We start from the raw sequence: 15,686 nt of genomic DNA, 5'->3' as shown, positions 1-15,686 counted from the left end.
GGAATGCAATGTGACATTTTAGAAAAACGGTCAACCACCATAAGGATAACAGTATTGCCATTGGAAACAGGGAGCTCGACAATGAAGTCCATGGAAAGATGTGACCAAGGACGCTCACCATTAGCAATAGGTTGAAGAAGACCCACAGGAAGACGTAGAGGAGTCTTATTCTGTGAACAAACTGAGCAGGAGGCAACATATGCAGCAACATCAGAACAAAGACCTGGCCACCAGAATTGTCGATTGACAGACCAAATCATTTGGTTCTTGCCTGGGTGACCTGCGGCTTTAGGATAGTGGTAAGTGTGCAAAAGTTTAGTTAGAAGATTCTCAGAAACAAAACACTTACCACTAGGTTTCTCAGGAGGTGCATTGGTTTGTGCAGCCAGGATCTCCTCCCCCAAGGGAGAAGTCAAATTAGTATGTATGGTAGCCAAAATATGGTCAGGAGGTATAACAGGAGTAGGTACAGACTCCTCCTTGGACAGAGGAGAAAATTGTCGAGAGAGGGCATCAGCCCTAACATTCTTACTACCAGGCAGGTAGGAGACCACATAATTAAACTGAGGCAAAAATAGCACCCATCCTTTTATGGCCAGACTGGTGTGCATCATCCATGTGAGACAGGATGCAGTCTCAGAATTGTTAAATTCTTGTGGTCAGTAAGAATGAGCACTGGCACGCTAATGCCCTTGAGAAGATGCCTCCATTCCTTGAGTGCCAAAATCATGGCCAGTAATTCCCTGTCGCCAATTTCATAATTGCACTCTGCTGGAGACAATTTCTTAGAGAAGAAACCACATGGATGCAAGGAACCATCAGGCGTAGGATGTTGTCTCAGACGCATCAACCTCAAGAACTAAAGGCAGGACAGGGTTAGGATGAGCCAGAACTGGAGCTGCAGCAAAGGCAGTCTTAAGACTATCAAAGGCCTTAATGGCAGTAGGTGACCAATGGAGTGGATCATTCTCTTTACAGGTCATGTCTGTGATAGGTTTGACCAAGGAAGAAATGTTTTTAATAAACTTTCTATAGTAATTGGCGAACCCCAAAAAACGTTGAATAGACCGAAGACCAACTGGGTGAGGCCACTGCAGAACTGCAGATAACTTGTCAGGATCCATGGAGAACCCTGCAATGGAGATAACATAACCTAGGAAGATTACTTGAGTCTGATGGAACTCACATTTCTCGAGTTTACAAAACAGGCCGTTCTCACGTAGTCTCTGAAGAACCCGTGTAACATCAGAACGATGAGCCTCAAGTGTGGGTGAGTGTATGAGGATGTCGTCTAAGTACACCGCAACACAATGTTGCAACATATCTCGTAGGACATCATTAATACATTCCTGAAAAACAGCAGGAGCATTACATAGGCCAAAGGGCATTACAAGATACTCATAATGCCCGCTCCTGGTGTTAAATCCTGTTTTCCATTCGTGGCCCTCCTTAATCCTAACGAGATTTTACGCTCCTCTCAAATCAAGTTTAGTAAAGACCGTAGCTCCCTTGAGGCTGTCAAAGAGTTCCGTAATGAGCGGAATATGGTAAGCATTCTTAATGGTAAGACGATTAAGACCCCTATAATTGATGCATGGTCTTAACTCGCCACCCTTTTTCTGCACAAAGAAGAAGCCAGCCCCTGCAGGAGAGCAGGATTTGCGGATGATCTCCCGCAAACCGAGCATCAGCAACATAATCCTCCATAGCACAATTCTCTGCAACAGACAGAGGGTACACCCGGCCCCGAGGAGGAATGGCTCCGGGTTGCAGGTCTATGGCACAATCGTAAGACCGGTGAGGAGGCAATGTACCGGCACGCACCTTGTCAAAAACGTCTAGGAACTCTCGGTACTCCTCTGGCAATTGAGATACCGAAGAAGTGCACAAGACTTTAACTGGTTTCCGAAGACAAGTGGAAATACATTGTGGGGACCATGACAAAATTTCGGACCTGTGCCAGTCGAGACTGGGATTGTGCTTTTGGAGCCAGGGATAACCCAGAACAACCGAAAAATGTGGAAAGTTTATCACCTGGAACTGGAGGGTTTCAAAATGGAGAGCCCCAACAGCCATGGACAATGGAGCAGTTTCGTGAGTAACGAGTGCGGGCTGAAGGGGCCTGCCATCTATGGCCTCAATAGCAAGCGGAACGGACTGAGGCAAAACAGGAATGGAGTGCTTTGATACAAAAGCACTGTCAATGAAATAGTCCGCAGCACCGGAGTCAACAAGAGCCTGAGTGACTATGGAGGAGTCCACCCATGAAAGAACAACTGTGACCAAATGTTTTTCCTTAAGCAGTTCCGGGGACGAGGATAAACCACCCAAGGTCTGCCCCCGACAGGACCTTAGGTGTGAGCATTTCTCTGCCGTGTATGACAAGACTTCAAAAGGTGGCCCTGTAACCCACAATAGAGGCAGAGCCCCTCCCTCCTCCTAAAGGCCCTCTCTGCTGCGGAGAGACGCGTGAATCCCAACTGCATCGGCTCAGCAGTACCTGGTGACTCGGGACCAGGAGGCATGGGAGGAGAGGGAGGCATGGGTGGGAACGAACACGTAGGAGACAATGGAACAGGAGGCTTCCGCAAGCGCTCCTTGAAAGATGGCCTCTCTCAATGTCAATTAGGATCAAAAAAGACACCAATGCCTCGAGATCCTCTGGTAAATCTCTGGCAGCAACTTTAATTGCATCAGAGAGCCCATGAAAGAAGGCGACAACAAGGGCTTCATTTTTCCAACCTACCTCTGCGGCAAGCGTACGGAATTCAATAGCATACTGAGCAACAGATCTTGTACCTTGCTGAATGGACATGAGTCGTTTAGCAGCAGAGGAGGAGCGAGCTGGAACATCAAATACTCTTCGAAAGGAGTCCACAAATTCAGGGTAATTTGAAATCACAGGTTTATTAGTCTCCCACAAGGGATTAGCCCAGGCAATAGCTGTGTCAGAGAGTAACGAGATGAGAAATTGCACCTTAGCTCTGTCAGAGGGAAACGCCTGAGGTAACATCTCAAAATAAATTCCCACCTGGTTCAAAAACCCTCTGCACTGTATAGGTTCGCCTCCATATCGCTGAGGTAGAGGTGCAGAACCGGAGATGCTCCTGGTAGGCATAGGTGCAGCAGCGGAAACAGGAGCAGCCATAACTTGCGGGACACTTTGGTCCAAATGTGCAGTGCGAGTCAGCAGGGTTTGCAGGACTAGTGCAAATTGATCCAAGCGCTGATCCTGTACATTCATCCTAAAAATGATGGCAGGTAAAGGTGGATTATTAGCACCATCAGGATTCATGGCCTTTGCGTAATGTAAGGGTGCCAGGAATCAGACTGAGACGAGAAGTGCAAAAATAATCACACCTTTATTAATAACAAAAAATAATAAAAAGTCCACAAGTCAAATAACAAGCCAGGAGTCAAAACCAGAGCTGGTAGTCAGAAGGGCCAAGTCAGGAGCCAAAGTGAATAGTCAGACGAGCCGGAATCAGGAACAAGAAAAACAGCAGATTCAGGAACAAGCCAGGGATCAGGAACCAGGAAGGACGTCAGGCAGCCAGGTAATAAACAGGAACTCTCACAAACAGGTCTGAGACAATGCAAAGGCAAAGCATACTGAACAGAGGCCCTTTAAATATTAAGTGATGACATCACAATTCTAATACTGCATCCTGTCTCACACGGATGATGCACACCAGTCTGGCCATAAAAGGAAGTGCAGGAAATGAGCAGCATCCCCCACAATGCACCTTCTCTTCTCTTATATCTACTCATGCCTCAAACCCTAAACGTCTCTTCTCCATTTTCAACTCTCTCCTTTATCTGCACCACCCCCTTCATCTGCCTTTAGTGCTCAAGACTTGGCAGACTACTTTTTCAACTTTTCAATAAAACAATTACCATCCGAAGTAATATCCCAACACAAGACTGCAACCTTCCATCTCCGCCCCCGGCAACCCCCTCCACCACTCTCCACTGAGAATGAAGTGAGTTCCCTATTATCTTCTTCACACCTCACTACCTGCCCACTTGACCCTATTCCTTCACATCTAATACCTTCTCTGTCTTCTACCCTCACTCCAACTCTTACTCACATATTCAACCTATCCCTTACTACCGGTTCATTCCCATCTTCCTTCAAACATGCAAAGGTCACCCCCATCCTCAAAAAACCCTCCCTCAACCCCAATTCTCCTGCAAACTACCGCCCCATATCACTGCTTCCACTAGCTTCAAAAGTCCTGGAAAAACTAGTCTTCGATTGCTTAACCCACTTCTTGTCCTCCAACTTACTGCTCCACCCCTTGCAATCTGGCTTCTGTTCCCAACACTAAACTGAGACTGCCCTCACCAAGGTTACCAATGATCTACTTTCTGCTAGAAAAAACAGCCACTACTCAATATTTATCTTACTTGATCTGTCTGCTGCCTTTGACGCCGTTGACCATCCCCTTCTCCTACGGAATCTCAGCTTCCTTGGGCTCTCTGACACTGCACTTTCCTGGATCCACTCTTATCTCTCTAATAGATCATTTTCTATCTCTTTTTCTGGCAACTCCTCCTCCCCATTGCCTCTGTCTGTTGGAGTACCTCAAGGCTCTATTCTGGGTCCTCTACTCTTCTCTATTTATACTTCCTCACTGGGTAAACTTATCAGTAGCTATGGCTTCAACTACCACCTCTATGCTGATGATACTCAGATCTACCTATCCACCCCTTCACTCTGTCATTCTGTCTTTTCTCACATCAGTGTCTGCTTATCTGGCATTTCTTCTTGGATGGTCTCTCACCACCTAAAAATCAATATGTCCAAGACTGAACTCCTTCTAATCCCCCCCTCTAATTCTAACCCCGGTTCCTAACTTTTCAATCACTGTTGGTGACACCACTATCTCCCCATCACCCCAAGTCCGCTGCCTAGGAGTTACACTTGACTCCAATCTGTCCTTCATACACCACATCCAATTGCTCTTTTCCTCCTGTCGCAACCACCTACACAATATCTCCAAAATTTGTCTGTTTCTTAATGCTGAAACTACTAATCAGCTAATCCACTCCCTGGTAATCTCCCGATTTGACTACTGTAATAACCTGCTAACTTGCCTCCCTCTCTCCCGCCTCTCCCCTCTTCAATCCATCCTAAATGCCTCTGCTAGGCTAATCCACCTCTCCTGACGCTCTGTATCTGCTGCACCTCTCTGCGAGTCCCTTCACTGGCTACCCATCCACAGTAGAATTAAATTCTAAATTCTCATTCTGACCTACAAAGCCCTTACCAATGCAGCCCCCCCTACCTGTCCTTACTCATCAACAATACACTCCAGCCCGCCCCCTAAGATCCAACAATGACCTGCTCCTTGCATCTTCTACCATCACCTCCTCCCATGCTAGTCTACAGGACTTCTCTCAAGCACGACTAACCATCTGGAATGCACTTCCTAGAGCTGTCAGACTCTCCCCTAACCTTTCCTCCTTTAAAAGCTCCCTAAAGACCTTTCTGTTCATGGAAGCCTATCTCCAAATCAGTAACAAATTAATTCCACTTGCCTAATTGCTGCCCCTATCTAACTCCACACTAACATCATTCTCACCTTTGCAGTCCCCACCTCCTGTTTCTCACCCTCCTACCCATCTAGATTGTAAATTCCCACGGGAAAAGGGCCATCAATTCCCCCTGTATTTGTTTGTTAAACTTTGTCTGGTGTTTTTTTTATATTGTACTGTACTTTTATTTTTGTACCCATGGACAGCGCTGCGGAATCTGTTGGCGCTTTATAAATAAAGAATAAGAATAATAATAATATTTATATGATCAAAATGTCCATGTGAGGATTAACAAATAACCTGTCATCTGCAGTAATATTTCCTTCTGGTTTTTACTGCTAATACCAGATTACATATAGCCAAATAGCCCTATAACTTTTCCTTTGTTATGCTGCATAGCCTATTTGCTTTTTAATTGTGGGGAAGAATATTTTGTAAGCTGCTTCCGTATACTGTTGCTCCAAAGTTTGTGATATTAAATCTGTAGTCCATCTTAAAGGGATAGAAAGGTCAAAAATGAAATGTGCACAGGTGCATTTCAATGTGGAATATAAGCATTTTTGCAATATACTTCTATTATACAGCATATGCAGATATCCAGTGAGGGTCTGTGCACCAGCATTCAGACACAAAAACCTTCTCAGAGAGTTAGCAGTGGCTTGCAAGACACAAATTACATCTTTAAAAGCGATACACACCACTGCCAGCTCTATGAGAAGATGTAGTGTCTGAAAACTAGTGCACAGGCCCTCACAGGATATGTGCATATGCTGCAGAAAAAACAGCAATAACTTTTACTAGAAGCATTTTTGCTAATGGAAGCAAATAGCAAAAATGCTTATATTTCACATAGAAGTGCACCCACGCCCATTTAAATGTTGACCTTTCTAAACCTTTAAGTAGTTGTAGTTTTAATATATAATGGTGCCTTTATAAAGTTTATAAAGTTTATGTGAATTCTATATTTTTTGGGGGGGGGGAGGTAGTAATCTGGTATTCCATGGCAACACTATCAATTGCTCTTTAAAAACTCATTTATCAAGAGTCTCAAAATATCTTAAAGTGACAGTGACAGAAAGTTATAGCAATGTTTATCATACTAGTTTGAAGGATTACATGATGAACAGAGTGGATTAGTTTACTATGCCCCAAAAGGTTTACTTTTTTCAATGTTTTTCTCTTGTTTTACTTTGTTTATTTTCATTCTTATTTTTATGTTACTTTTTTATTTTTATTTTCATATTTAATTTCTTTTTAATTGAAGAAAACAGATTAATCATAATGTAGGAAATAAGAATTCATTTTATATATAAAAAATGTACTGTATCCCCTTCAGCATTTTATTTACATCATCATTAATGTTGTAACATATGGCATAATTAACAACATTACCAATGACATTATTGATGACATCATAATATAAGTTATAGCCATGATGATGCCAAATTGCACAGTTTTGCTTTCCTTATCCTTTTAAAACCATACTTAATTACGATGTAAAACATCATACGAGTAATAAGCTTTAACATTAAACGGGCATGAAACACACATTTCTTCTTTCATGATTCAGAAAGATTATACATTTTTAAACAACTTTCCATTTGACTTTTGTTATCAATTTTGATTTATTCTCTTATTGGGTCAGATTGCGAGTGGAGCACAAATGTTTGCGATAAGGAGTTTATCACAGGGGTTTGCGCTCTTCGGGCTTACCGCTGGTATTACAAGTTGAAAGTAAACATGATCGCTTGAGCGCACCCGGGATTTACGCTAAAATTATTATCGCAACTTCAAAGCTCTGGTTAACTTTTTCTCAAAACTAAAAAGTTGCACAAAACACATTAAAAATATATTACAAAGTACAGTTACACTCATAATAACACTATCTAATAAAAATTATTCTAAAAAATATTGCACACAAAAGTTATAAAAGCTCAAATATCTCAGGGGTAAAAAAAGGCAAGCAAAGGGCTTTAACATACACAGAGATTCATACATTTTCATATTTAAAAATGTATTTGTGTGTTTATAAATATATATATGTATATATATATATATACATATATAGATGTGTACTTATGTATTTATATGTGCAATTATGTATTTACAGACATATATACACGTATGAACAGTAAACAACTGGAATTTATTCTGGAAGGCATTAGGATTATATTGGAAACTAATTATTTTTACTTCAACAAAACATACTACCTACAGACCAGCGGGACGGCGATGGGCACCAGATTTGCGCCCAGTTACGCCAATCTGTATATGGCCAATTGGGAAAATAATTACATCTACAATTCCCCCTGGGCGCAATATCTGGTGTCCTATTGCCGCTATATAGATGACCTGTTCTTGATATGGTCAGGAAGTGAGTGTCAGCTATTGGAGTTTATGGAACATTTGAAAAATAATGAGTTCCAAGTATCTTTAACTTGGAAGTACAGTAAAGAAAATATAGAATTTCTAGACTTGGAAATCTATATTAAGGAGAATTCACTCAAATCAAGGAATCACTTCAAAAGCATAGATGTAAAAAATTACATAAATCTTAACAGCTGCCACCAGCGCCACTGGTTAAAAAATGTCCCTAAAGGACAATTTGTTAGGTTAAGACGTAATTGTAAGGAAGTAACTGAATACCAAACTCAATCTCAAGTCTTGAAAAAACGATTCCTAGAAAATAATTATTCAAATAGTTTTTTGGAGGAGAAAATAGAGGAAGTTAGAAATATGGATAGAATTGAATTATTGAAATATAATAATAAAAATACACAAGATTATAAGAGTAAGAACAAGGATGTGGCAAACAGACTGATTTTTCAGCACAGCACACAAAGTTATGAACTAAGAAATATCATTCATAGACATTGGGGCATCCTCACTAGAGATTCAGGATTAACTGAATTTCTTGGGGAAGGTCCAAACATTATGTTTAAGAAGGTACCAAATTTAAAATTACAGCTATCACATATGAACAACATGAAGAATAAACAGAGTGTAGCATCTGCCAAAATTGGCTGCCCACTCCACAGATAGGATTTAGAAAATGTTTATTATTAAAAACATCAAAATTATGTAATAAGTTCTATTCAGCGGACTATAAAAAAGTCTATGAGATAAATCAATTCATTACTTGCAATAGCAAGAATGTAATTTATTTATTACGCTGTTCGTGCAATCTTATCTATATAGGTCGTACCTCTAGGCTCCTAAGAACAAGGCTAAATGAACACATTTACAATATTGAGAAGAGCTATCATAATCACACACTGTCAGCACATTTTGACAGGGTACACAAAAGGAAAGTCAGTGATCTAGAGTTTCTAGGGATAAGAAAAATTGAACAGGATTGGAGAGGGGGTGACATACAGAACCAGTTAGGACGCCTAGAAATGAAATGGATTCACACTATGGATACGTTTATACCTAACGGTTTCAACAAAGATTTTGGATTGCACCATTTTCTGCAGTAGTAGTCTTTAATCTAATTATAATAACGTTATACTACATCCCTGATTTGAGTGTGATCTATTCGATATTGGTTTTTTGAAGTATCAATATAATAGTGAGAAACATAAAATGGTTTCTGTACCTTGGGGCAAAAATATAGAATTAAATGATAAATAATGAATGGCATAATCAGGTAAACACAAGTGCAAAATACAGAAGAAGGGTACATCGTATTTGGTACATCGTATTTGGTACATCGTATTTGGTACATCGTATTTGGTACATCGTATTTGGTACATTGTATTTGGTACATCGTATTTGGTACATCGTATTTGGTACATCGTATTTGGTACATTGTATTTGGTACATCGTATTTGGTACATTGTATTTGGTACATCGTATTTGGTACATCGTATTTGGTACATCGTATTTGGTACATCGTATTTGGTACATTGTATTTGGTACATCGTATTTGGTACATCGTATTTGATATATCTTTTATGAGATAGCTCAATCTATTAAGATTTATTTTGTGGTTGTCTATTAAATGTAATGTATTCTGTCTGGCAAAATGTAAAGTAAACTAAGAAGTATACACTTGTGTTTTCCTTAATGATTGTAAATATAATTTCATTTGACCAAATGGAGGACACTTATGCCCTTTTCCAAAATGGTAACAGAAGAATCCGGATATCCGTTTTAAACACAAGAGACTTATATATAAGGTCACATGGACATGCGCACTTTATATCCTTGAAAAAGCTGCAAAGCGAAACGATCGTTGGATTTCTCTACTCTCTTGGGCGTGTATACACTTGCAGACACACTTGTAGGAGGAGCCACTCCCATCTGGGGTCAGGTTGATCAGTGCAGCGGTTAAGTTTCTGCTGCCTGAATCCGCTTACATCCTGCAGTGGAGTTGACTTTTGTGAGCAAATATCAATATATATGGCTCTATTAACCTCTGTATAAGGTGTTTTGTATTGCATTTGTGACGCTTTTTACTGTATTTTAAATAAATCTTTTATATATTGCATTGCCGTGAGAGTACTGTTTACCCACCAGTATAAAGTGGGTGTGCGCATTCCCCTGAGCTTGGTCGTAAGCTCAAGTACATGTGAGTAGGCATTTGGCCACAAGCTTGATACATTGTTGATAACCATCACAGAATTACACTATGTTGCTATTTCTTTCTCCTTTCCTTTGAGAATCTTCAAGGACAGAAAAGGCAGTAGAGCTACAGAAATCTTCACAAGAAAATACATATCCTTATATGAACTTTTTATTTTGGTTCTTTTAGAATCATTCACATAAATACACATGTATAAATATATAGACATACAGACATATAGACATATTTATAAGTGCATTGGAGCCCTTTGCAGTTAGTTTGAAACATGAAAAAGCATATTTATGCAATATTATTTTTTTCTAAAAATAAATTCTATGTATTTACTGTAAATATTTCATATTCCAATGTTCTTCCCATACAAGAATATGTTCTATGTATTTTAAATTTATATATAGGTATAAATATATATTGTATTGTATTATGTGAAGAATATTGGAATGGGAAATATTCATATTTTCATGTCTGGTAGCGCAAATGAGATTATTCAATCGTGTTTTTTTTCTCCATATGTGAACGCACACCTGATTTTCTAACTTTGATTTTTTTGCGATTGTCGGGTTAGCGCTCAAACAAAAACAGTCTACTTTCAACTCGTAATACGAGCATTAATTAGCACTCCACTTATAATCTGGCCCTTTATCTTTTTTTGAAGAAGCAGTAATGCACTCATGGGAACTAGCTGAACACATTTGTAAGCCAATGAAAAAGGGCAAACAAGTTCAGCCACCAATCAGCAGCTAGCTCCAAGCTCCTGAGCCTATCTAGATATGCTTTTCAACAAAGGATACCAAGTGAATGAAGCAAATTAGATAAGAGAAGCAAATTTGAAAGTTGTTTAAAATTGTATGCTCTTTCTTAATCATGAAATACATGTTTTGGGTTCCATGTTCCTTTAAACCAATATGATAGAAATCCTATACCATGTCAAAATCTGGACAACTTCTTGGAGAGATTATACTGTATTCAGAATAAAATGGGCATTACTGATGTATGTCAGCTTTTCTTAAAGCCTTAATTTTACTTATTTATTTTGCTTGTTTAAATGCAAGCATGACTGTAAAATGAATTATTGTTATCTATATTTAATAGGTTCATACGTTCCGTTTTCTCATGCACCCGTGTTTATTATTAATAAGATCTTTATCTGTCAAGATTATACTATACAAGCATTTTCATTATACAATATTTAAGAATGTAATTTTATATTATTTAACTCTGTAAAAAAATAAATACACATTGACATTACTTTGAGATGTAAAACAATTTACCTGCTTAAATTCAGAATCACTGAAAAAGAAGGTTTCTTCATATGGTGTAATAGGTTGAAGTATTTCATAGGCACCTTCACCCTCTGTTCAAATTGGGACAATTGTAACAATAATTATAATTCATAATTTTTTTTTTATTTACTACAAATGCTTTTACATTTTATACATCTTATGATATACTGGCATATAGACAAGGTGCAGAATTATTGTTGATTGTATAGAAAAAAATATTAGCGGAAAATACATTTATACTTCTGTAGAATTACAGTCAAATTCATTATTTCGGTTCTTCTCTACTGGTCTTACCCACAAATTGTTTATGCATATATTTTGTCTGTTTTCAAATATTCTTTATGTATTTATTTAGGGCTATTTTCATACAAACAGAAACAAAATATAGAGCTATAGTTTTACAAAGGCATTTTCCCTAACTGATTCATGCCGTGTTTGATGATTATTTGAAAATTATTTTTAATTAAAATTGTTGGATGAGCTCATGACGTAATGAAAACCATTATTTCTTTCTAATTTTCGGAGTAATTAACTGTAATAGTGTCATTATTTCACATTATTAAGATGAATTTAGTGAACAGTCATTTATAAAACATATATGAGATGTGCAATGTTTTTCTGTTTCTGTATTCTGTGTACAGAAATTATTATGTATTTCCAATTATTCTAATTATTTTGTGGAGGTTTGGAGAAGACAAAGGAGAGTTTCAAGGTTACTTATTAAACTGTATTGAGAAGTGATTTGTTTTACCCAAGGGAGTAACTGCAAACAAATCATGTTTTTTGCCCACCTCTCAAGTTTTTCTTAAAGGGACATGTAACCCAAATGTTTTCTTTCCTGATTTAGGTAGATCATACAATTTTAAACAACTTTCCAGTTTACTTCTATGATCCAATTTGTTTTGTTCTCTTGGTATCACTTGTTGAAGGATCAGCAATGCACTACTGGTTTCTAACTGAACACATGGATGACCCAATGACAATCTGAATATATATGCAGCCACCAATCAGCAGCTAGAACCTAGGTTCTTTGCTACTCTTGAGCTTACCTAGATAAACCTTATAGCAAAGGATAACAAGAGAAGGAAGCGAATTAAATGATAAAAGTAGATTGGAAAATGGTCTAAAATTGTATGCTCTGTCTAAATCATGATTGTTTAATTATGACTTTACTGTCCTTTATATTACAGATAAATACAACTTGAAAAAGACTGAGCTTCTTTACAAAAGAAAATGCTACAGGTTGTTACATAGGAGATCTTCACTGAACCACAGAAAGATGTAGTAGTGAGGAGTTCATAGTTTAAAATGAAAATATTCATAAAATTAACATAAAAATGATATGTCTATTTTTTTTAGGTTTAATGGGCACTGTAAACCGTGACTTTATGGTGCATTTTTCACATATGTAATAAATTATTAATGCATTGCATTGTTTCCAAGGGTCTAAGTGATTTTAACCCCTTAATGACCGACAATGTACAGGGTACGTCCTCAAAAAAAATACAGTTAACTCCTGAGGGCGTACCCTGTACGTCGTCGGTCTTGGAAAGGGCTGGAAGCGATCCTGATCGCTTCCAGCTGCTTTCCGGTTATTGCAGTGATGCCTCAATATAGAGGCATCCTGCAATAACCATTTTTAGCCACCCGATGCAGAGAAAGACACTCTGTGGCCCTCTCTGCACGGGACATCGATGGTCGGTATCATTGGTGGGTGGAAGCCGATGTGGGAGGCGGGAGGGTGGCCATCGATGGCTTCAAGTAGGAAGTGGGGGCGGGATCAGGGGCGGAGTCATCTGGGGTATGATTGGAATAAAAATGGGAGAGGGGGGGAGGGAATTGAGGAAACAAGCATCTAAGTGATCTGGGAGGGGGTGGGGGGTTATCTTTGGGGGGGGGGAAGCTACACTACGGCAAACATTAAAACAATTAAAAAAAAATCTATCTTTTGGTAAACTGGGTACTAGCAGACACCTGCCAGTACCCAAGATGGCTCCCAATAAGGTAGAGGGGGAGGGTTAGAGAGCTGTTTGGGGGGTCAGGTAGGTTGGGGGCTAAGGGGGATCCTACATAGCAGCATATGTAAATATGCTTTAAAAAAAATGAAATATACCTTTTATTTTAGTACTGGCAGACTTTCTGCCAGTAATTAAGATGGCAGAGAAAATTGTGGTGTGGGGGAGGGAAGAGAGCTGTTTGGGAGGGATCAGGGGGTCTGATGTGTCAGGTGGGAGGCTGATCACTACACTAAAGCTAAAATTAACCCTGCAAACTCCCTACAAGCTCCCTAATTAACCCCTTCAGTGCTAGACATAATATGTGATGCACAGCGGCATTTAGTGGCCTTCTAATACCAAAAAGCAACGCCAAAGCCATATATGTCTGCTATTTCTAAACAAAGGGGATCCCAGAGAAGCATTTACAACCATTTATGCCATAATTGCACAAGTTGTTTGTAAATAATTTCAGTGAGAAACCTAAAGTTTGTGAAAAAAATAGTGAAAAAGTGAACGATTTTTTTTATTTGATTGCATATGGCGGTGAAATGGTGTCATGAAATATAGCAAAATAGGCCTAGATCAATACTTTGGGATGTCTTCTAAAAAAAATATAAACATGTCAAGGGATATTCATGGATTCCTGAAAGATATCAGTGTTCCAATGTAACTAGCGCTAATTTTGAAAAAAAATAATGGTTTGGAAATAGCAAAGTGCTACTTGTATTTATTGCTCTATAACTTGCAATGGGTATAGCATGGGTGTTTTTTGGTGGTTGTAAATGTGTAACACATTTTGGGGGTCAAAGTTAGAAAAAGTGTGTTTTTTTTCCCTTTTGTCCATTTTTTTTTATAGTAAATTAGAGAATTTGATGAAAATAATGGTATCTTTAGAAAGTCCATTTAATGGCGAGAAAAACTGTATATAATATGTGTGGGTACAGTAAATGAGTAAGAGGAAAATTACAGCTAAACACAAACCCCGCAAAAATGTAAAAATAGCCTTGGTCCCAAACGGACAGAAAATGGAAAAGTGCTGTGGTCATTAAGGGGTTAAATTAACAACTTGCCAAAAGAAACTAGGATGTACACATCTTTATAGGTTAAAACATTTCAGTACTGACTATGATGCATGGCAGTAAAATGGATATGAAACTCAAAAATCTTGTGTGATTTAAAAAAGTTTATAATTTACTTCTATTATCAAATTTGCTTTGTGCCCATGGTATTCTTTGTTGAAGAGATATCTAGGTAGGTTTCTGGAGCAATTCATGGCATGAAATAGTGCTGCTATGTATTGCCCTTGCAAATGGATAATATTCTTCCAAAACTGCTGTCATATAGCCCTCCAGACACGTGTATGCTCCTTAGCTTACATACCTTCTGTTCATCAAAAGGTACACAGAGAACAAAGAAAAAATGATAATAGAAGTAAATTAGAATGTTTTTAAAATGGCATGCTCTTTCTGAATCATAAGAAAGAACTGTTGTGCTTCATGTCCCTTTAAACACAAACACAGATATGCACATGTTTATATAATTCATATTAAAGATGGAAACTGAAGCACATTAATGCACACTGCTAAATAATAAGCAGCTAAAAGAACCAAATGATGCAATATAAGACTGCACCTGTTTATTAAATATGATTTTCCTTTCTCTTTCCTTATGTCAGGTTAAGTTAAATTGTACTTTGTACCTTTTGTTTTGTCACAGATTATTTATCTTAGATATGTACTGAAGCAAGGGAGGGGGAGGGAGAAAGAAGTGGTGGAGGGGTGAGAAGGCAAGGAAAAGAAGCGCAAAAAGATCGAAAAGAGAGGCTTTTTTATGTTTTATATTTTTCACCTGGAAAACCACTTTGCTCAGCACAGTCTGAGTCATTGTACTAAATTAATTTGTATCATGAATATGAAAGCTATAATTATAAATGTAAATTATATTTTGTACTTCCTACAACTTAGACAGCTCTGTTGGTGGGGAGGGACATGGCACAGCAAGCCTTATAAACAAATAAGGGTTTAAACAGGAAAAGAACCCATAAGAGAGCAAAAACAGTCATATATATTGCTGTGTGTGTGTGTGTTTATTTATGTGTGTGTATGTATATGTATGTGTGTGTATGTATATGTATGTGTGTGTATGTTTATTTATGTGTGTATGTATATGTATGTGTGTGTGTATATGTATGTGTGTGTATGTATATGTATGTGTGTATGTATATGTATGTGTGTATGTATATGTATGTGTGTATGTATATGTATGTGTGTGTGTGTGTTT

At 38.3% G+C, this 15,686-nt stretch overlaps 1 protein-coding gene across 1 annotated transcript in view; it reads right to left on the bottom strand.

Moving 5' to 3' along the window:
* Positions 1 to 15,686, bottom strand: part of ARAP2 (ArfGAP with RhoGAP domain, ankyrin repeat and PH domain 2) — a 626,699-nt gene that overhangs the window by 594,208 nt on the left and 16,805 nt on the right. Inside the window, exon 4 of the mRNA XM_053704072.1 lies at positions 11,398 to 11,480. Coding sequence (XP_053560047.1) covers positions 11,398 to 11,480 — 83 coding nt within the window. The remainder of the gene's footprint in view (positions 1 to 11,397; positions 11,481 to 15,686) is intronic.

Source organism: Bombina bombina, chromosome 2 (genome assembly GCF_027579735.1).
Source record: "Bombina bombina isolate aBomBom1 chromosome 2, aBomBom1.pri, whole genome shotgun sequence".
NCBI lineage: Eukaryota > Metazoa > Chordata > Amphibia > Anura > Bombinatoridae > Bombina > Bombina bombina.
This window is presented reverse-complemented; position numbering and strand designations above follow the sequence as displayed.